Source organism: Callorhinus ursinus, unplaced genomic scaffold (assembly GCF_003265705.2).
Source record: "Callorhinus ursinus isolate GAN/ISIS: 27379988/994484 unplaced genomic scaffold, GSC_fseal_2.0 scaffold6, whole genome shotgun sequence".
Taxonomy (NCBI): domain Eukaryota; kingdom Metazoa; phylum Chordata; class Mammalia; order Carnivora; family Otariidae; genus Callorhinus; species Callorhinus ursinus.
In genome coordinates, this window is record NW_027397068.1 from 25137743 (window position 1) to 25161377 (window position 23635).

The 23635-nt window shown below is 33.4% G+C and overlaps 1 protein-coding gene across 2 annotated transcripts in view; it reads left to right on the forward strand.

The window, feature by feature from the left end:
- LIN28B (lin-28 homolog B) overlaps nucleotides 1–23635 on the forward strand; it is a 124763-nt gene that overhangs the window by 5279 nt on the left and 95849 nt on the right. Inside the window, exons 1-2 of one of the 2 annotated variants that reach the window (XM_025860403.2) lie at nucleotides 1720–1968; nucleotides 2788–2975. In XM_025860403.2, coding sequence (XP_025716188.1) covers nucleotides 1959–1968; nucleotides 2788–2975 — 198 coding nt within the window. In that variant the 5' untranslated portion in view covers nucleotides 1720–1958. Of the gene's footprint in view, nucleotides 1–1719; nucleotides 1969–2787; nucleotides 2976–23635 lie in introns of those variants that run through there. The other variant, XM_073893492.1, reaches the window with a different exon arrangement.

Below are 23635 nucleotides of genomic sequence, written 5' to 3' on the forward strand. Positions count from 1 at the left end.
TCCCTACCAGCTGGAATATGGTTATTCTCCCCAAAGTAAATAAAATGAGAAAGCTTTGCCTCCTTTCCTGAGAAACAACAAAAGAAATAAACATGAAAAATCTTTCCAAATTGATCAGTCTTGATTGATGCCTTTTACCACAAACAGCTGAAAAGAACATATTTACACACACCCATTTATTTCAGTTCTGAACCAATTAGTATGAATTTATATTTAGTTATTTAATATGGGGACGAGGTGTAAATAGGTGCATTCTGTGGGTTTTCGAAAGCTTTTAGATCCAGAATCCCCACCCTTTAGTTTGTGAGAAACAGTGTTAAGAGTTAGGAGTGTAGACATGTTTCAAGAGCCGGGGAGGGGGATTGCGGGTACGGTGGGGGAGGGTCAACTCGGTAGCTTTGCCGAAGGGAAGTGGTATCTGTACAGTTTCTCCGTAAACTGCTTGTTTAAGAAAATGGGGGGTGGGGTGGGGGAAGGAGTGGTGGGGCGTTCTAATGTTTCAAAGACGGGTTATATTTTATATTTTAAAGGAAGTAAAGCATTTCTAGTTGATCCACAATATTTATTGTAGTAGTCAATGAGGGCGGTAATATTGGCGTGAGCATCTAGTAATCAACAATCCTTTGAATCAATTTGAAAGGTAAAGGGTAAGCATTTTGAAACTGGGGCCAGGCCAGAGAAGGGACGGTAGGAGCCTAATCCGTTATTAAATTTTCGTTTATTTGACTCTTCTATCCATTGGTAGTGGACTTTTTAAATGTCAGGGTCCAATCAATGTGATATGAATTTACCTTTTTTCTCCCACTTGTCCTCTTTCTTTTCCCCTCCCCCCACCCCTCCCCCCTCCCGCGACCGCTTTTTTTTTTTCTTTTTTTTCTCCCCCACCTCTTTCTCTGGCTCTGCAGCCGCCTGTGCTGGCGGCTCCTCTTCACCTCCCCTGCCTGGCGCTCCCCTCCCCCTCCCTGCCCTACGTCGTCTTGCTCTTGGGGAACAATCGCCACTGATTGAGGTTCACTCTATGTTAGGCTGGAAAACTGGGCTGTTATTTAGGAAGTCATTAATCACATCTCCTCCCCCGGAAAGAGATGGCGGAGAAACCTGTGAAGTACAATTCCCCCTTCAAAATGTTCCGAAATGATAAACCTAAACATAATTTGAGTGCATGAAGGTGCTAGCGATTTTTCCGGTAGGATCTTATTTTAAATTTGAAAAAATTTCGGGGCACGATCAGGAAATTGTGTGCTTTCGTCTTATTGTAGGTGTATGCTACTATTATCTAAAGTTTCATGGAGATGTAATTAGGTTTAATTAGATCGTTTGTAAATTATATATTTTCCTCTAAGAACTGAATTAAATATGAAATTTTCACCCCAAGCAGATTTACTACTATGGAGCAGCTGACTTCCTGGGGGGGGGAGCGTAACATCGGTTGCTTTATTTAAATGGCTTTTTCCCCCTAAATGAGATTATTTAGACAGGCTTGTGTGTAAGGCACGCGTGGGCACATATATGACTACCGTTTTTCTAAATAGACGATTCACACTCCCTCCATTGTGTTTAAGTAAAAGCACGAAATCAGCATTCTGATTTATCCTAAAGAAGCGTCCCAAATTGTCTTTAAGATAACATGTTTGAGTTTTTCATGTTCATTCATAAATTATTTTGATGTCAGCATAGATGAAATGGCGATTGGTTATCTCTTCCTCTTGCCAGCCCCTTAAGGATCCGAGGTGAAATTAGTAGCAAGAAAGCATGTAATTGACAAAGTCACGTGGCTCAGGGGGCCAGAAACTGGAGAGAGAAGAGAAAAAAATCAAAAGAGGGAAAGCACATTAGACCATGCGAGCTAAATTTGTGATCGCACAAAATCAAGATGTTAGATTGATGCAGAAGATCACTCCGTTCCAAAGGGAAAGTTTTCATCTCACGAGTTTGGAGCAGAGGGCCCGTGGGGCAACATGGCCGAAGGTTAATTTTCTTTTCTATTGTTTTACTGTGATTTTCTCTCTTCCTTTCTCTCCCCCCTCCCCCTTTCCCAACCTTCTTTCCCGGTCCCCCCTTCCCCTTTTACCCCAATACGGGGCATTACCCCCACTCCCCATCGCGCAATGGGGCTTTCTGCAACCTATTGTTATAGATCTCCAAAAATGTTTTGTACCGCCCACACTGATTCACAACTTGAAAAGCTTTCAGTGGGCTATTGTTTGAATTGTTTGAGTGTGATTAAGCGCAGTTTCAGTTAGTGAGCCCAAGAAAACTTTTATACACCTGCCCCCTCCCCCATTCCACCCCAACTTTAATTGAAAGTTATTGGGGGGGAGGGGTATGCACATTGCAAATAACCCTGGATTCACTGCTGCCGCATGTGCATTAACTAGTTCTAACCATCTTCACGATTTCTCTTTCCTCCTCGTGCCCTCAGGAGAGAATAGTTCCGCTGAAAATTTCTCTTTGTAAATGGGATCAGTGTTAAATCAGCAATATGCAAGTAAAGTATCGCATGCTGTATTGTAATATGTGGCTGGAAAATGGAGTTAAATGGAAAAGTACACGTATGTACAGAAAAGTGGAAGTTGATGTGATCAATAGAACAGTGTGGCTCCCTCCTCCCCACGCTTCCCCCTTTTAACCCTTTCTTTTTAAATATTTTCCGTACAAGAAAAGAATCAACCATTTATTCGAGTTTCTTTCTATTTCCTACCCCCACGCCCCAATCAGTTTTTTTCTCTTTCAACGAACAGTTTGGGAATCCAGACTAACTTACTCTTTTTGTCCTATTCTACTCAGGCGGGGCAAGCAAAGGTGGTGGAGAAGAGCCCGGGAAGCTGCCGGAGCAGGCAGAGGAGGAATCCCAGGTTTTGCACGGAACTGGCCACTGTAAGTGGTTCAATGTGCGAATGGGATTTGGATTCATCTCCATGATAAACCGAGAGGGAAGCCCCTTGGATATTCCAGTCGATGTGTTTGTACACCAAGTAAGCCAAACTTCTATCCCCCCTCTTCTTTTTTTCCATGTGCAGGAGTTGGTCAGTAGGTTTGTCAATGGACGAACACTGAAAGAGAAAATCTTCCTTACCATCCTGAGTTAATCCGGTTTTTAGGGTATGTGTATGGGCCCCTTACTGGGTATCTTTTCCTAAACAGAAAATGAAGTCTTTGAAATTTCACTGCTTGGGTGCTGGTTGGTGACTTTATTAGCAAGTTCCCCTCTTCATTCGACAGCGAAATTGCTGTAGTGTAGCTTCCGGTGTTATGGGTTACAATATACTCTGTTGCCTTTGCTGAGTGAATGAGTGGGGAAATGAATGAAGAAACAGTGATCATTTTAAGTTTAAAAAAATTTGCTATTATAGGAAATCCTTACTTGAGATATCTTAAGTCACAGTAGCTTCCCCTATTATTTCGTTTCTGCCTCCCTGATAGTTATTTGGAGATTCAAATAAAAATAATTTGATTTTACAGTAAAATAAAATAGAACACTGTTGGCCAACTGTGGATTTGAAGAAATGCCAAGAGAAGATGTTTGGTAATCGAACGTTGTAGAAATGTGCTCCCTTGTAGGGCATAGGTCCAAGGATACTGTCTCTTTAAGAAACTGAACTCAAAAAACATGTGGCCAGCTGTGGCTCTAGTTTGTGTTTAAAATGTTCTAGTCGGCTATTTTGGGTAAATTTCCACCATTCCTTATATTGTGTTGTAATTTTTAAGGTGCTTAAATACCACACAGAATGTCATTGCTTACTATTTTCAAAATTTTAACCTGGAAACAAGTGAACTAATACTACTCTTCCATTTTCACTCCTCTATTGCTTAATCTATAGCAAAAAAAAAAAAAAAAATTACAGTTTGTGAGCTTGATTATTTCATTGAAAGAAGTTAATTATCTGTAAGGAATTCTTGGGAGTAAAGGGATTTAAGACCAAAGAGGTTTATTTTGGCCTGACATTTAAGTTTAAAAAATTGAATGAATGGCTCTCAATACTACAGATTGACACATACATGCAAGAAATACTTAGTATATTTGCAAGAAAAGTGTGTATTTTATTTGATACTGTGTTGCATGTTCCTGGTAATATTTACAACGCCCTTTACTCCCCAAGGAATATCATCTTCAAATTAAGTATATAAACAATAGAAACATATGAAACCATTCTGTTTTGATCTGTTGTCCTGTGGTGGTTGGTAGCTTCCTGACCTTGCTGTGTGGTGTGTGTTTTCCTTTCCTAAGGGCCTGGCCATCATTATTGGCTGTTTACATGTGGAAGGATCCGCATAATCTGTGAATTGAAACAGGGTTTAAATATATAAATAGAAGTCCATAGACAGGCTACTGGATTTTATGCCTCTTACTTTATATTGCAAAATGAACTTACATTTTCTGCCTTTTTCCTCCCTATACTGAATGACTGAAATCATTGACAAATCCATTTTCTCTCAGGCTCTGGCTTTCCCCACTTTGAACCTTCTTTAGGTTGTTAAATTGTTCTTTATGATCTCATAAATTTGTTTTATAGATGAATGAAAAAAAATAGCCCTTTTCTTCTTTGATCACACCTTGTTATAATTTGTTTTCCTGTGTTTACCTTTTAATACATTCAAATATTAGACATTTTATTAACCAGTATTAATATTTAGAACCACAAGACATCCAAATTTAAGCTATTTAATGGTTATATGTTGGTAAACTTAAGTATATCCACTGAATTATGAAATACTATATTGCTGGAAAAGTTTTATTTATAGGTAGTGAACAGTTTCTAGAGTACAAATGTTGATTATTACTATTAAGTTTGCTTTAATCTTCTGTTACAAATCATGTATTTACTAATAAAACAGTATTAAAATGATGTATGAGAAAAATTCTCATAAAATGTATATATTTGTGTTCTTACACTTTTAGGAAGAAGTATGTAAAAAAGTTGATAAAACTTAAGTATTAGCATTTTTGTGATGTAACAAACCAGGGCAGTGATATTCTTTAAATTAAAATTAGAAAGTGATACTTCAGGGAATTTTTTTGATGGCTACAGTATTCATTTTTTGAAATATATCTCACTTTTTTCGTAGGGAAAAATTACGTAGATTTCAGTTGTTTTTTTTTTCTTCTTGATTTTGATGCCTTGGTGGAGGAGTTTCTCTTATATTGGGACTCACATAAATTGCATATAAATCATATGAATAATTGTTTTGAACAAGGCAGGAATCCTACAGATTTTAGCCAAGCATTTGCAGGTAATAATAAATAGTCATAAATGATGTGTGCAGGTATCATGTCAGCATCACTTACACAATCAGGTTACAATTCAGGACCATTTAACAAAAGTTTTAAAAATACTTTTAAACTTATTATTTTACTGGCATTTTTACTGTATGAGAATTTTTGAAAGCATACTATGTTTAATATATGACTCAAATTAGATTTTTCCCACATTATCTATATACTATTATGTTATGAAAGAATAAGCATGGTAGGTAATTAGGAATTTTAAATGTTCAACTGGACTGATATCTACTCATTATTTTAAGTACATGGAATAGTTTTGGGTTTTTTTTTTTTTTTTTGAGTCTTCAGAAGTACATGTGTCACTAGATATTTTTTAAGTACTATGAAACATATTTAGTAGTATGTATTCGGGGAAATAAAAAAATCATTTTAGTTTAATGTAATGTTTAAAAATTCATGCTGTGGCTTCCAGGATTTTTTTTTCTTTAAAAAATATTGACTATGTATACTTCAACAAAAAATAAATAAATAAAATACATAAAATAAACAGGAATAGCAAAAAATAGCTCTACTGCAAAGAATTGCACATCAAGAACAATTTAGTTGTTATGAAATGAAGAGAATATATGCATGTGTAATTTTAAAATAGAGCTGTACATTAATAGTTAACATAATTCTATTTAAAATTTGTTGGCAAGAGTACAGTCACACTTTCTTCTGATCTCTGTAGTGTCACCAATTTCTCAAAAAATAAACATGCCTTAGGTGCTGTACCCTTCTTATCTTTAGACTTGTTGATAAATGCAGTGAGATTCTGCTATTTGAGGATGGTATGTGACCATTGGTGGTTTAAAAATGACAGTCTTCGTTTGACTTCCTAATATTAAATTGTGATTTAAATGATCATATGATTATGGATTGGTAATAAATATATGTATTCTGACACACGTTAATATGGAAACGATAGCATTTAATAATATTTTTAAAAACTTACAAGAATATATAAATACTGTATTTTTGAATTTTGTTACAGCTTATTGTTTTTGAGTTGTTCCTTAAAATATTTAATAATTAAAATTGGACAATTTTGATGATGATTTAGTTTGTAAATAGGATACATTTGTAGGAATTTCTTACTTGAGGATCCAGTGCAAAGCAGAGATTTGTCTCTCAATTGAAGTAAGAACATACATACATGGTTAATGCAGATTTGTAAGTCTAGGTTGCTTTTGCTTCTAAGGCGATTTCATCAGTTTGAGTATAATTATTTTGTTAAGTGCTAATAATTAATACTTCTTTTAGTTTATTGTTACTGATAAGTTAAAAAAATTGCATTCACAGTTAGATTGTGGGATAACATACTTAAATTACCTGGATAGGTCTCTTGCAACCTTTTGAAATATTATAAACTTTCACAGAACTTAAATATTTAATGATAGTTTAGATGAGTCACATGGTTTTAAAGTTAGATCTTTTTGGAGAAGGGCAATGTTCCCTAATAACTACTTATTGATGTTTATTATCATTTAAGTCTTTCTTTACATAAATTTTGGTATTTATTTCCAAAGTCATTTTCTCACCTAATGAGAAAAAATAAACTTTATTTTGTTGGGGCGGGGGTATAGAATCCATTCTCATTATTTTCCTCTCTTCAGCCCATTTGCATAATAATATTTTCTTTGCTTTTTGGGTTACATATCTAGAATTCTTTGCCATCAACTATGGTATAAAGAATTTTTAATATAAATGTATTTCATTTATTTCACTATTTATGTAAGAATTTTTTTTTCCAGAAAGAATAGTGTCAAAATGACTGTAATTTAGCTACCATTACTTAATAGGCTTAAATATTTATTAATAATTTGGTTTTGAATTCTTAATTTACTTTTCAAGTATTGATGTTTTCTTCTTATGCTCTTTATTTCTGGTTTATACTTTGATCTTAATGGAAAACACAAATGTCCATATTACAACGATTTAATATATTTTTTATGTTCCTTTTTTTAGTTTGCTCAGAAAACATCTCAAAGCAATGGAAACAGAAATAAGAACAATTCTGTAACTGAGATAAATTTAAGGCATTTTTATTAACAGTATATGATATGAAAACATTTGGAGATGAATAGTTTCTAAATACATGAAAATTTTATGTATTATACACAGTTCAGTTGATGTAGCAGAGAGTTCTTGTCTCAGTGATTATTAACTATGCAATTCATGAAAACAGATTTACTCCAGTATGTTCATGTTTGAAGATTTTTTTCATATTCCATCACCAATTGATTAGCCATCTTTATTTTTATCATAGTTTAGCATGAATACATTTTTCACAGAATGGTTGTGATTATTACCATTTTTGGGGCTGTTGAAAATATCAGTGTCAAAAATTATTTAGACATAGCAAAATCTTAGAAATTAAAAAAATATGATCATTAATAGTTATAGCTCATTTGTTAGTGAAATATACATTTTAATATTTTGAAAATTATTCCTAAAGCTACCAAGTTTTCAAGATGATTTGCCCAGTTGACCAATTTGGAAGAATCCTGAATGAAATGCTTTAAAGCTATTTAATCATAAAATCACATGTAAAGGCATTTACATCAAAATTTTATGACTTATTGTCTTGAAAGATATTAATTTTCCTTCTGATTTTCAAATGCTGGTCCATTTTCAAGACCTTTTTGTTTTTGTTTACTTCTAAAAAGATATTTTTATTCTAATTCAGTTTAAATTGAATGTGGCCAATATGTGAATTGGCCATATATTTAAGATAGTCTTCCTCATGTTAAATACTATTGATGCATATCGACTATACTTCAATAAAAATGAATAAAGATTATTGTTGTAAGTTTTAAATATTTTCCTCTTATTTATTTTGTATTTTTTTGAAGACTATTCACAAAAAATGAAGGCAATAAATCAAAGAATTGTTTTTTAAACAAATATGTGAGAAACCACTTACCAGTATTTAGCATAACAACTTTAACCTACCTTTAACTGAATCTTAGAGTTCTTGGGTTTCATAACAAGTTAAAAACTTCTTTTGTTACCTACATTCAACATGGTAGATAAAAAGTGAGATCATTGTAAATTTTGTTGCTTTGGGGCAGCAAGGAAGCCTTATTATTTAAACTTGCCAGAATTCTTTCTGTTCAGAAATTACATAGATAATTGCAGATAGTTTTGTATATCTTAACTGAGTAGTTCTTTTGGTATTGTGATTAACCTAAAAGTTACTAGTTAAAAATATGGTGTGCTGTGTTTTTATTTCTAATCCAAGTATAACCTAAACAAATAAAGTGAGTGATTAATTAAACTGGAAATGTATTACTTTAAATATGATATTCTTTTGACTTAATTTGGAACTACATATGAACTGTAGTTATTTTATTATTATCAATTCTTTATATCTTGAGATATTTCTCACTGAATTTTAAGTAACAAGAAATTCAGCTTATTCAACATATAGTTACCATAGGTTATGGCATTGTAATATACACAGTCCATAAGAAACTTAAATGGTTTATAGTCTTTCCTAAAATAATTTGATTACAACATCTTCTAATATTGAAAAGTTAACAGTAACATATTCAGGAAAATACATTGTAGTTCAGTGGGGTATATTTAGAAATTATCTTTTAATGAGTACTTCTATTGAATGAGTAACAAAAAAGTATTTGTTATATTGCATTTTGATATATCAGGATTGATTTTATTTTCCATCTAGCAACAAATTGGAAAATTATCTGAAAATTACAGCCCCCCACCCAGTGTCTAAATATTTGACAATTTGGAAATGCTGTCTAACCTAAGATTTATAGATAATTGATAGGCTTAGTCTTCCCTTTCTTTTTAAAACCAGCAGCAAATTGGAGTAATTAATACCTAACTTTTTGGGGTGTTATATAAATTGTGTAGCAAGTGTGTATTTAATAAATAAACTAAAATGTAACCTAGTCCTTATCACAATAAAATCACACGTAAGTTATTTTCAGTGGAATACATTCATAGTAGAAAATTAAATTGGTATCTTCTTTTATGTGTTCTCTTTAAAATTGGGCACAATGTGTTGTATAATGTTAATAGCTTAATTTCCATTACAGTGAACTACAAAGCATTTTATTATAATTTTATGGCATATAATACTGTTTGTTTAAAATATCAGGATATAAATGGGGTCTTGGAAATGAATTAGTTATACAGATTGTCTTAATAGTTTGTTTTATCATGAGTTTTACCTGAGTATTCAGTTGTACATAGCCAGTTTGTATATTCTTAAGTATAAGCTAAAGTATTATTTTAAATAGACCTGCTGTGATATATAATACCTTTTGCTCTGTAACTAATTATTTAATCTTTGTGAGGTAGTATACAGTGGAGTACCTTCTGGTCACATAGATCAGTATTCAAATCCGAGTTCATTGTTTGTAGAGGGAGTTACCTTGTCAGTGTCTCAGGGTCCCATAAAGGGAGGGGACAAAACAGTAACCACTTTTGTATAGGGTTATTATGAGGATTAAATGTTATTACACATGTAAAGCATTTAATACTGAGCCTGGGAGATAGTAAGGGCTCAGTAATGTTTGTTGTACCTAGTTAATATTACTAAGAAGTGGTAATGTGGTAGACTAAGGAATAAAAAAGGATCAGAAATGAAGGAAAATTTGGATTTGGCTCTGCCACTTGGTGGTTTTCTTAGTTTTGGCTAGTCACTTCCTTCAAGCTTCAGTGTTCCCATAGGTGAAATGTGTTCAATAATCTTTCCTCCCCATTTTTCAAGGTTAAGGTAAGCTCATTGAGGTAGTATATGTGAAAATAATTTAAGAATGTAACAGTACCAGATTTTAGTTTTAATTTTTATTTTGAGCACTGTATTTTTATTGATATTCTCACCGTGTAAATCATCAAAATTTTTAAAATTTAAATTTTTAAAATTTAATTTTTAAAATTTAAAAGATAGTAAACTCATGTCATTTATTTTTTGGCATTCTCTGCTTTTTTAAGGTATAATTTATATAGAGTAAAATTCACCAACTTAAAGTTACAATTAGATGAGTTTTGACAAATTATGTAACCACCACCACAGTCATGATATGGAACTTTCATCACCCCAAGATTTTCCTTGTATCCATTTGTAGTCAGTCACCCTTGAAGACAGGAGGTTTAGTTGTTCTATATGATTATTGATATGTCATTGTAACTGGTTAAATGACCTGGCTCTTTTTAACTTTGTCACCTTAGAGATAAGCTACAATTCAGTATCCTTTATCAAATACAGCCCACACTTACTTTAATGTTTTTTGTTTCTCTTTAGAGTTATTTCTACTTGCTTTTTCACTAGTAGTTTCTATGTTTATGAAAATAAGATTAATTAGTATGCATTTCACTGATCTTCTGTCTTAATTTCATTTATCCTATGGTACTTTTTCATGCAATGTAAATCATTGCCTACCTAAAGGACATAATTAGGCTTATTGATATTCATATTTCTTGTTAGAAATTTAATGAATTTCTTTTTTTTTAGAAATATAATGAATTTCTATCTCAACTGAGTAAACATTCTTAGAGGTATAAATTGGCAAGATGGTCTATTGTGTAAAAGTACTAACTTGTAAGAAAATGGTTACTCTAGAAGCATTTCTGGTTCAATATTTATTCATGTATTTTTTTATTGATCACATAGTAGGTGTAAATCACTCTTGGATGATAGACTTAAGAGTTATGCTCTACAGTTTGCTACATATTATTTTATTCTTTTTAGCAAAATTTTTAATAAGATTTTTCCAATTCTCATTCTTTTAATACAATGTGTAAAAGCAGTGGATCATTTTTTTCCCATAAACCATTCACTTTTTTATGAAACCTAGTTATGTAGCTTCTACCCATTTAAATTGGGGGAAACTATGATAAAATAATAAATGTTAGTTTTCAAATTTTGAGCTAAATACAGTGATTTCTTATCAGTCTTAAAATACATAGTTTTCAGATTTCTTTTTTTTTTAAGATTTACTTATTTATTCATAAGAGACAGTGAGAGAGAGGCGGGACTCGATCCCAGAACCCTGGGATCATGACCTGAGCTGAAGGCAGATGCTTAACCATCTGAGCCACCCAGGCACCCAGTTTTCAGATTTCTTGTGTAGAAACTATCTTTACCAATGTTTAGAATCATTTTACTGTGCTATTAATAACACACTTAACTTTTACTGGCTGTTTTAACCTTTTGTTATAACAGTCCACTTTTTAAAATCAAAACCCACTTTAATTTATTACTTTGTTGGGGAAGAATGAAGGGGGGGACATCGGAGGGGGAGCCGAACCATGAGAGACTATGGACTCTGAGAAAAAAACTGAGGGTTTGGGGGGGATGGGTATTAAAGAGGACACGTTCTGCATGGAGCACTGGGTGTTATAAGCAAACAATGAATCATGGAACACTACATCAAAAACTAATGATGTAATGTATGGTGATTAACATAATATAATAATAAAAAAATTTATTACTTTGTTAATCTTAAAGTTGACATTTATTTCAAAGTCTTTTAAGTTTGCTAATAACTTTAAGGTTTTTGTTCAATTTTATTGTGCTGTATTATCTAAAGACTCTATGTAAAATTCAAATTAACTTTACTCTGGCCATGATTTCTTCATGACCATTTATTCCCTTAGGCTTTGTAAGCAGTTGCCTAGGCCATTACTGATAGTAGCTAGAATGTGCCCAGATACTATAATGCCTAAATTCTTTTATCTTAACATTTTCTTCATTCAGATGAATTCTTTATCCTTAGTTCAGTTTGTAACAGAAGTCTGACAACACAGGTTCTATCTCTTGCTTTAAAAACTTCATGGATCCTCGATATATTGTGGAGCTTGGAATGAATTTTTTCAACTGTTTTTCCAAAGTATGACTTTAATAATACATCATTTTGCTTACAATATTGGAACACTGGTACTTGGAGACTAATTCCACTTTCAACAACTTCCTTAAATCAATTAAATGATATTAGAGACACATAACCTAACACAGTTCTGTGTAAGTCATACATTTAAGATAAATGAATAAATTTTTTTTCAATTTTAACAAGTAAAAAAAGCTTTTTTTTTTTAGGATTGGTTAAACTATGAATCTGAAATTTAATCACAGTAATGAGCTCATTTATTTAGCTCTCTAATTAAAATTTTTAGTTGAATACTAAATCTAAGGACAGTTGGATTTGCACGTTTGCCCCTTTCACTGTTTCCTCCCCCATGCCATTGAAGAATTTTGAATGGTGAGGAATTTGCGCCCTTTGGCTCAGGTTGCAGACCCACTTGATCAAACCAGAGAAGCTGGGGTCAGAACTATTCATTGCTTATCTTTTCCTTGGGCCACTTGTAAATCCTGCCTTTCTGCTCTGTAAAAAATCTCTTTCTGTTAGACTTAAAATAAAGCCTGGAGTATAAAAATGGGCATAATAGTTGATGCTTGATTGTGACTCTGCATGGGTTAATTTCACTAATTTAGAAGTTTTTCATTGCATTGCAATTTATTTGGTGTATATAATTTCATTTAAATACATGTTATTTCATAAGCTATTATAAAAGCACCCTGTTGGTAGTGAAAGTGTAATGATATTCTATCTTAGGTTGAGATTTTACAGCTTGGAAATGTCGTGATTACTTTAAAGTAAATTGAATTAGTTAATTTCAATCAGAACTATAAAAAGGCTCAAAGTATTTATTTTGTTTTGATATATTTAATTTCCAGTATTTATACTGACAGTTAAAATTTGCTTAAATCAATTATAGTACAAGTTTATGAACTGTTATCAATAATGGTGTGAAGACTTTAAATACAGAGCCAGGTTTAAAACAAACACAAAACACTTTGTTCTTATCTCAGCATCCCTTAAAAGTATACAGCTCTGGTTCAGGACCTCAGGACCACCCATCACCCTGGACATTGGATACTCCTATTTATTCAAGAAGCTTGTGAAGTATCTGTGTGCCAGTGGGGGATGGTGTGTGTATCTGCTAGGGAATCACAGTTAGGTGATTTTACCCCAACAAAAGCAGCAACATTGTTTAGAAACTGAATTAGGTTCCTATAGAATTTTCCAGTTACGAAAACTAACTTACATTAAATGCTTCTTATTTTCTGTAAGCTTTGGTTGCCGTTTTCACATTTTTGATGCTTTCAGAAGGTTTGAGTGGGCCCCCATTAAGATTTTAACCTCAATCCATTACAGCTTTTTGGCTTGCAGGCCCCACCCATTGGCCTTGGAGAGCTAATACCGAGCTTTTGTTTCTTCCTGTAGAAAGGAAAGAAAACTGTTCTTTCTCTTTCATTGTGTAAGTCATGTGACTTCCCTTTTGGTTAGCTACAGATAGAATGGAAGTGAATCTCAAAATGAGTAAGATATCAAAGTTTTATGTTTATATGAAATATTCATGAAAATATTTATTGAATTCATGTGTTTTATGCATTAAAATATTTGTTTTTCAACAACTATACCTCAGTTTACATACATGCTGTTGTTTTTCTTAGGAAGCCAAAAAAGGTCACTTAAATAGATTTTTCAAATACTACTCCTCTTGTTATCTACATTGTGGTACCTTCATAGTGTACTTATTTTTCTATTTTCTTTTAGCATCATTTGGGGTTTCTGAATTGTAGCTTATTTCTCAGAACTCACAGTGTAAAGAAAGTAGGAGTGGTGGTTGGGATGATTTAGCAAGGAAAAACTGCTGGTAGAAAAAAGAAAGAAATGTGTTACAGGACTGCATGTAAATATAAGAAGAAATTAATTGGTTACATTTTCTCCTGTTCCTCTTCCGTCTAACCTTTCAGTAATAATAAGCATTGTAGGTAGTTGTTTGAGAGAAAATGCTATGCAGCTCTTAGGCTATTAAGATCAATAGACAAATATTTTATTATGAAGTTAGATAATGTGAGGAAAATGTTGATATTTGGTTCTAATTTGGTGGTTTAGTCATTATGTTATGATTTAGTATGAATCATTAAATATTTAATCTTTAAGGTTGTTTGAACTTGCTCTTAAGCTATTTTTTCAAATGTTTAAATTCTATGTTAGTGAACAATATAGTTGTCACTAAATAATAAGTAAAATATTTGAAATAATGGTAATTTTAAAAGAATATCTTCTCAAAGATTTTTAAAATATAGTGTTCTTTGGCACATGATATTTCCAAACACGTAAATCCTTTTAAAAGACTTTTGAGAACAATACTCTTTTAAAATCTAGGATGCGTTTTTATTTAAAATATTATATTTCAATAAAATGTTCCAGACTTTTGTTCCATAGAAAAGCATTGTTTCATTTTTATAGTCTTATGGATCATAAAGAGCAATGATATTTAATGCTATGATTTTGTTATCAATCCCAGATACTTGGTTAATCAGATTTCAAAATATGAAAAATTTATTGATATATAGAAAGTTTCTTAAGTTTCTATTAATAAAAGTGGATGTATCAGCTTTTCAATAACTAGGATCTGGTATGAAGTCTGTAATTAATATGCTGGTCCATGCTTTATTGATATTAAAATTTATAGCAAGTGATTTATTTTACATGTGCTTTGCAGTTGGATATTTCCTTTTCTGTTTAATTAATCAATTAATGTAAATATTTGTTGACACTTTATTTAATGTTTAAATTGTCACTAAAATTTTGCTTTTGGGAAAGGCTTAGGGTACCAGATCTTTCATTTCTGTGATCTTACTTCATATACATTTGGGTAGCAAGCTATTCATAAAACACCAAGGCTGTTCTCAAGTATTTAAATCTAGTATTGATATTTATTGTTGAAATAATCTATTTAGTATCTTAGTCTCACTGTAAGTTTAAAATAAAAATATTAACAAACAAAAGCCTACTTTAAAAAAATTGCTACTGAGTTTTTTTTGTATGTGTACTATGTGCTTTTTTTCCCCGCCTCAAACAAAATTTAATATTAGAAGGTGAAAGTTGAATGTTTTCCTTTTATAACTCTGTGTTTTTTCCTGCAAAATTTTTTTTAACTTGCGCACAGAAAAGTAATTTTTACAATGAATTTATATGGCTTTAAGTGACTTCATATTTGTTCGAAAGTATAAGGCTCATTTGTGGGAGTAATACCATTTGGGGTATTGCTACTTGTTTTCATGTGGATTATTGTGACTATACAGTTCATGAATGATTTGATTTCTGGATTTTCTTTCTCCTAAAATAAACTTCATAATAAATGGGAAATAATTTTTAAGTAGTTGAAGTACATGAAAGACCAAGTAAATATGGACATTTGTTTCAGTACATATTCTTTATCTTAGGGTTGCGTGTTTATTTTTGTAAAGACATTCTGATTTTTAAAAATGTTAACAGATAATGTTTGGGAAACTGCCTTGTTAGATGTTGACCACTCTTCCATTCTTTCTGCTTTTACTTTTAAAAAATATCTGGTCACTATTAAACCATTAATATGTGTATAGGTAATCCAGAATTTCCTATGAGATTCAATGTTTGACATATATTCAGTTACCCAAATTTACAAAATCTGAATGATTTTTGGAAAATCTCACAAAACATAGGAAAATGTTTTCACAAACTGAGGGTTGTGGAAAGGATGGTGGGTGGGGGGGATAGGGTAACTGGGTGATGGGCATTAAGGAGGGCACGTGATGTGATGAGCACTGGGTGTTATATGCAACTAGTGAATCATTGAACATTACATCAAAAACTAAAAAAAAAATGTTTTCAGAGTAAGATTTTAATACAATAGAGTTAATTATTTTGACTTACATTTAAAAAAATTTTAGCTGTAAATTGAAAAAAGAAATTACTCAAATTATTAAAGCACTATGATGGTCCCAAAGTATTCCCTGCCAAAACATTATCATTTGATCTGCCACTAGGAATTATGAAGGCCCTAAGTGGACTCTGGTTAGTCTCCTTCTTCCCTTGTTTTCCCCCTCCCCCTCCTCTTGCCCCTTCGGAAGGAAGCCTGAGGCCCTAGCTCTAGAGATACCAGGAAAAAGCAATCACTCAGCACAAATTGTCTGTCTTTAGCATAGCAGAAGTATCATCCCTTAGAGAAGAGTATGGGTGAGAAAATGTTAATAATAGATAATAGGAGTTTTTCAAATATATTCTAAGTTAATATAAAATTTGTTTTTGGTGCACTGGATATTACTGTTGTTATGAAAAAGAAGTCTACTTTTTCTGTTCAGACATTAGCAAAGTCCAGCCTAGTCCTTTACCACTTTTCCTCTCTTTACTTAGCTTCAGTTAAATCTTTTATACCTTATTTAAAGGTTGCTGCCAGTGATTTTCCTAACATTGAGGAGGAGGACATAAACAAAAGCAGTGGATGGTTAGGTAATTTTAACATTTCTAAACACTAACTGATATTTGTAGCATTTACCTAAATTTCCAAAGAAAGTGTATATGAAATGTTTTACTCTGTGTCAGATGCTTAACTGACTGAGCCACGCAGGCGCCCCTAAGGATAATATTTTTGTGTGTAACATATTTTTGCCTAGAGGAGGACTTTTGAATCCACAAACTGAATCATAAAATAGGCCAACAGTGAAAATAAATTGATATTGATAGATCTAGAAATGTTGTAATTATTTACTTCCTTAGAGAGATTGTTCACAAAATCTCTTTTTTTCCCAAGATGAGTAAAAAATGCAGATCCAGTGGGGTAAACACTATAAACTATAGTATAAGATTGCTGAAGGGCCCAAATTTCTTCCATTGTATTAGAGATATTTCTGCTAGCATTTCCTCATCTTAAAGGGCAATCCCTTCCTTAGCTGCACATGCATTTTTTAAATCTCTTCTACTTGTTGACCCTGGTTTGAAAAACTTAAGCAGAATGGTCTGGAATCTCACAATTAGCTTAATGAGGATTTTAGAAGTCTCAGTTTATATCTGACAGATGATAAATGTAATAGTAAATGACAAATGTAAAAGTATTACATAATACTTAGGTTTTTAAGGAATGAACCAAAGATATTTTGAAAATTTTAAATATTATGTACTTAAAGGGCAAATACAAAAATACAATAGTGAGCATGTTTCAGGTAATATAAAAATGGTAAGTGTAAGCAATCTTTCAACAGAATAACTTTAACAATATAGGTAGAATGCAATCATATATTTCTATCTACTGGTCCAGGCCTCCTCCAGATAAACAAACATTTATGTTTGTTTTGTTTTGTTTTGTTTTGTTTTTGGCTGCTTGCTAATACTAAGTTCCCACTAATGCATGCCCCTGGATAGACTCCAGTTTGCTACCATTTGATCCTATGTGCCATTCATCCAAAGCCATTGGTGTAACTCCCCTCAACCAATGCTTCTGTTCTGCCAACACAAGAGAGCCCTTCAGCTATAGCCAAGCAGTATTGTAGCAACATTGGTAATCATGACATCAGTAACAATGACACAGAATGTTAACATTAGTTATCATGTAACTTTTATAGAGTGCTTGCATGTGCCAAGTACTACTAAGCATTCTACATCCATTAAATTTTTACAACTCTGAAAGAGTTACTATTATTGTCTCATTTTTACAGATGAAGAAATAATCTTAGAATGCCTACTTGCATAATTTCATGCAGTTGAGCCAGCAGTATGATTCCAGAGCTGTGTTCTTAAATCTCTGGGTTTCAGCAACATTTTTAGTTGTTTAAATTATATATTAATGTGCTTATCTTATGCTAAGTGCTGGAGATTGAATTGTGAGCAAAAAGACAGGGATTCTGATTTCGGGTTGCTTAACGAACAGTAGGGGAGACAGATCACTCAAATGAAAATAAAATAAAAACTGCTGTGAGTGCTATGAAGAAAATGTTCATGGTGCTATACGTCTATAACTCTGAGGAACCTGACCTAGTCCTTGGGTCAGGAAGCTTCTTTGGAGCAGTAAACTTGTGATGAGGGATAAAGAATGAGTAGACAAAGAACAAGGAAAAGAATATTCTAATAGAGGAAGGGGGTTATACACAGGCAGGAGGGAAAATGGAACTTTATTGAACATTATAGGATTATAAAGATCATTAATATCCAGTCTCTTTCACTTTTGGAAATCTTTGCCATCTTTCAGATTGCAGCCCCAGATTCAGGTCCTTCTTTCCTGAGGATTTATTCTAGCTAGAATTGCTTAGTTCCTTCTTACAAACTCCAAAACTCTTTATAAATAATGGGTCACTTGTCAGAGATTGTTTTCTGTTATATTTTGTTTTGTTTCTCCTACTAAATTGTAAACTTGGGACACCTGGGTGGCTCAGTCGGTTAAGTATCTGACTCTTTGTTTTGGCTCAGGTCATCCCACGGTGGTGAGACTGAGCCCCGCATTGGGCTCTGCACTGGGCATGGGACCTACTTAAAATTCTCTCTCTCCTTCTCCCTCCCATCCCCACCCCCCGCTTGCAACACACTCTCTCCCTCAAAAAAAAAAAAGATTGTAAACTCTAAGTGGAATTGTTTTACCAAAGTTTGTATTCTCTACAGTACATAGGTGCATGCTTTTCATATAATTCTTACTCAAAAACATTTCTGAAAGCACATTAAGAATATTTTTCCCTCTCTTCCATTAGATAAAAAGATATGGCTTATTTAAACAAAGATATATAGGGAACTAACAGAATTCATATTGACTGAGAGAGCATATGTGAACTCGTGTTGTTTAGAAAAGCTAGTGTTCAACTTACTTTCAATTCCCCTTTTTTTTTAAGATTTATTTATTTATTTATTTGACAGAGAGAGAACACAAGCAGAGGGGAGCAGCAGGCAGAGGGGGAGGGAGAAGCAGACTCCCCATGGAGCAGGGAGCCCGATGTGGGGCTCCATCCCAGGACCCCTGAGATCATGACCTGAGCCGATGCATCAGGCAGATGCTCAACCAACTGAGCCACCCAGGCACCCCTCAATTCCCTTTTTATGTCACTCTTACATGTTCATTATATGTCGAGTTATGTCTGGTAAACTCTGCACTTGTGGGCCCAGAACACTTTTGAGTTTCTGTACCCCAACCCTTAGCAGAAAAGACGGTGGCTTCTGTGCTATATTTATTACTATAGTTTATTGCTAAGTCTAAAGTGTCTACAGTTTATTGGAGGGGAAGGGCTTACCTGTCTAATTCTTTTCTTAAATCCAGAGAAAACACATGGATGTTCAATGAATGCTTCAAGTGGCAATATCATTAGGGAGATGAGATGATATTAAATGTGAATGGTGGACACCTTGTAGTGAGATAGACCTGGGTTTGAATCCCAGCTCCAGTGCTTACTAGCTATTTGAATTTTGTTACATTTCCTTACCTCAGATTTCCTGTCTATAGAAATCAGGTAGCAATACTAATTTTAGAGGGTTGCGAGGATTTGAGTTAATGTACTTTAAGTGTCTAGCCTCATGCCTGAAAGGGGAGTACCAAGTATCCTGACTGTCCTCCTCTTTTGGTTTCTTTGTTTTTTAACTTAAAAAAATGCAGATATGCTATAATTGATATAATGCAGAAAAGGATATCTGGTATAAGGGGGATGGCAGAGCCCAAACTTAGCAGATGAGTGAGACTACCCACACACTATAAAATGTAATGTAGAAAAATAGTTATCTACATCTTTGTTCGTAACAGAAGTAAAGAGCATAATGAATGCAAGTCCGTTCCTCAAGTATAGTAGAATGGGGCTGGTCTGTCTTGATATCTGCTTGTGTAAAAAAGATCTAAGGTTTTTGTTGTGGAAGCTTTTGGTTGCATACCCAGCATCCATTTCTTCCTTTCATCCTGATCAGAACCCCAGTTCTTTGGTTCATGTATTCACCTCTATCTTTCTGTGTCCCTGGGAAAGATGACTTCACCTCTAAGGTAAGGGGTAGCTCAATCTGTCTAAGTACATGGTATTTTCTTTTTTTTTTTCCAAAGATTTTATTTATTTATTTAATTGACACAGAAAGAGAGACAGCGTGAGAGGGAACACAAGCAGGGGGAGTGGGAAGGGGAGAAGCACGCTTCTGGCCGAGCAGGGAGCCCAATGCTGGGCTCAATCCCAGGACCCTGGGATCCTGACCTGAGCCAAAGGCAGTCGCCTAACCAACTGAGCCACCCAAGCGCCCCATACATGGCATTTTCTTATAAACTGTTTTAAATCCAGGAGCAGGGATAAGACTTAAGTTGGCTTATTCAGTCATGAGGGAGCAGTTATTTACATTTTACTATTGAAAGACTTACTGTTCTTTTACTTCTGTGACTCTTATGTTCTCTCTCCCTTTATTCTATTTTCTATTTCCTTGGGTAGAACTTGCACCAGTAACAATCCTTTGATATGTACTGAGTTCCAGTTTGGAGGGCACGCCTCTCACCCTCTCCAATCTCAGGTTTTCCTCCAAATTGGGTTACTTGGATATGAGAAAATTTAGTGTCAGGGCGCCTGGGTGGCTCAGTCGGTTAAGCATCTGCCTTTGGCTCAGGTCATGATCCCAGGGTCCTGACATCGAGCCCTGTATCGGGCTCCTTGCTCGGTGATGAGCCTGCTTCTCCCTCTGCCTCTGCTGCTCTCCCTGCTTGTGCTCTTTCTCTCTCTCTGTCGAATAAATAAAATCTTAAAAAAAAAGAAAAGAAAATTTAGTGTCATTTCTAACTCATGACTCTTCTTTATACCCCATGTCCAATCAGTAGTTTAAAAAATCTTAAAATGCCATACAACTTCCTGTCATCTATACTTGAGATTCTCATCAGAGCAGAGTCTTGATTAAGCTGATCTTGTGTTAGTACCTAGAAGAACATGCACCTGAAAGTTAGGCATGTCAGATAAAAAAGCTTTGGTATATGATATGACTTGATATTAGGGTCTTCCACTGGTGAGCTTCTGCAGGTAGATCACTCCTCAAAGGGAATCTAGTGGTAAGCAGTCTAATCAAGACTTAGCTTCCATCAGTTTATTCAACAAAAATTATTGAACACCTAATATGTGAGCTACAGCAATGAGCAAAACAAAATGAGTGAAAATACCTGCTCTCAGGCACCAACTCTCACTACCCCCATCTCTTTCTGTTTTCCATCTCCACTGTGAAAAATAGGAACATAGACTAACCATATCAAGTACAAAATACAGCATCTTTAATTTTTTAAAAATCTCACAATAATATTTGAACTCTGGAAATCAATTTCAGGAAAATTGGAACATAAGGAACAAAGTAAAAGAAGGTGTTTTATTTGGGGGGGAACAGAAAAAAATAATACTAATGAGATAACTCTAAGTCTGAATTCTAGAGCATTCTAAAAATTAAACTCTGAGGTACCTGTATTGTTAAGGAGTAGTATAGGTTAATGATCCACAGCAGAATTTCTCAACCTTGGCACTGGGTCAGGTTGGACCTTTTGGCCCAGATAATTCTTTGCTGTGAGGGGCTATCCTTTGCTTTATAGGATGTGTAGCAATATCACTGACCTCTACCCACTAGATGCCACCATTACACTTCCCCAGTTGTGACAACCAGAAATGTCTCCAACATTACTAAATGTCCCCTGGAGGGCAAAATTGCCACCATTTAAGAAGTTCTGATTTAATGACTTTGGTAAGTGCTTTACCAAATATATTATTGCTTCATAATTAATATCTTATCATCTTTTCTTTAGACAGAAATATAGTCTAAAATGACTTTAGAAGGCCTGGACATTTGGGATAAGAAATTACCATTAAGTTCATATTTAAGTAACATAATGGACTGAAAGCTACATATGGAATATTTTAACATTTTAAATTTTAGAATGTTATGTATTCTGACTACAGATGTAGTACATGTTGAGTATAGGAAATTTAGACAAAGAAGAATATAAAGATGCTATAAAATAAAAATCACTTCTTATCCCATCACCCAGAGAAAATTACTGCTTATTAACTTTTACTGTATTTTGTTTTACTGTTTTTCTTCTCTTTGTAACTTAAATTCTAGTTTTGAGTCATTTACTTTTTTTATGTGCTTTGTCTAAAAGTTTTTTTAAAAACAGGGAAAATAATTTTCAATTCCCTTTGTCATATTATTGCCAGTTATAAATTAGAGGAATTTAAAACTAATTAAATTATAATAGGAAAAAATAGCGTTTTACAAATTAATTTAGAAGCTGAGAAAAGGAAGGTATAGAGAAACACATATACTATGCATTTGAGTGATAGATTCTAAATAATATTTGTTGATGAAGTGTAAATTTTTTGAAATAAGAATAAACCTAACAACTTATATTATTTCTTCCTTTAATCCACTCATAATTTCACAACTCTGAATATGTGAGACATTTATTTTTAAAATTTAAATCCTTTAGGAAATTTTGTCATTTGGGAAAAAGAGTAACAGAATTATATTAATATGTTTTTATTTTCATATGCAAAGTATTGAAAAGGTTGTTTTTATTTTGTATAAAAATTTAAATTAAGTCATCATGAAATCTTCAGCTAGTTTTTCAGTTTTATAGACAAGTTAATATTTTTTCTCCTGATAATGGAATTCAGTTCTGCTAACTACATTTAGGGATGACCTTCATTTCTAAAATATATTACTTAAAATTTTGTAATATAGTTGTCGTAGGTTTAATAAAATGCCATGAAATAATTGTTACTATAATTTATAGATTTATGCAAGTTTTGATGAATCTGTATATATAACCAAAGCATATTAAATATCTTGTCCGTGTCATTTGCAGTTCTGAAAAGGTGAATTTTTATTTCTTTCAAAAAGGAAGATGTTTGGCTGCATAGCAGGAAGGGAAAGCATTCTGGGCATGGAAAATGATGCAGGTGTTAAATGGTAGAAGCAGTCCTTTGAGTTTGAAAATTTTCTATGACAGGGAGTTCCCAGGAGCTCTTCTTAACTTAAATTCCCAAATTGGTTTCAGAGATGCACAAATGTGTATATTCCTTTTTATGTACAGGTCATATGCTGACCTAAATTTAAGTGGCAAATACACTGCAGGTTCCATCTTACATAATAGAAATTAAAAACTTTTGTTAAAGGTAAAATTTTCATTTAATATGAAAGGAAGCAGCCTTTATACCCTCTTTAAATACACCTTTCTCAAGAATGATTGACTCATTTTCTAGTCATCCACATATTTATTAGTTGTCACCCATATATGTCCTCCATACACTGAGATTTCCCCTCTGTACTGAGACTGAATTAACCTTTTAATATCATGTCCACTTAAATTGTTGGCCATCCTACTCATCTTCTCAACACAACCACAAGGAACAGCCCATCCCTAATCTGTTATTAATTGTATTCCTGCCATATATTAAAAGGTAGGCCTATTGCTATCATTTTCTGTTATATATTCCATGCTATAAATTTTCTCTTGCCTCCTGAGTGCTTGGCCCATTCTTAAGATAATGCTAATTAGAATTGAGGTTGGACACCACAATAGGTTCTGAAACGT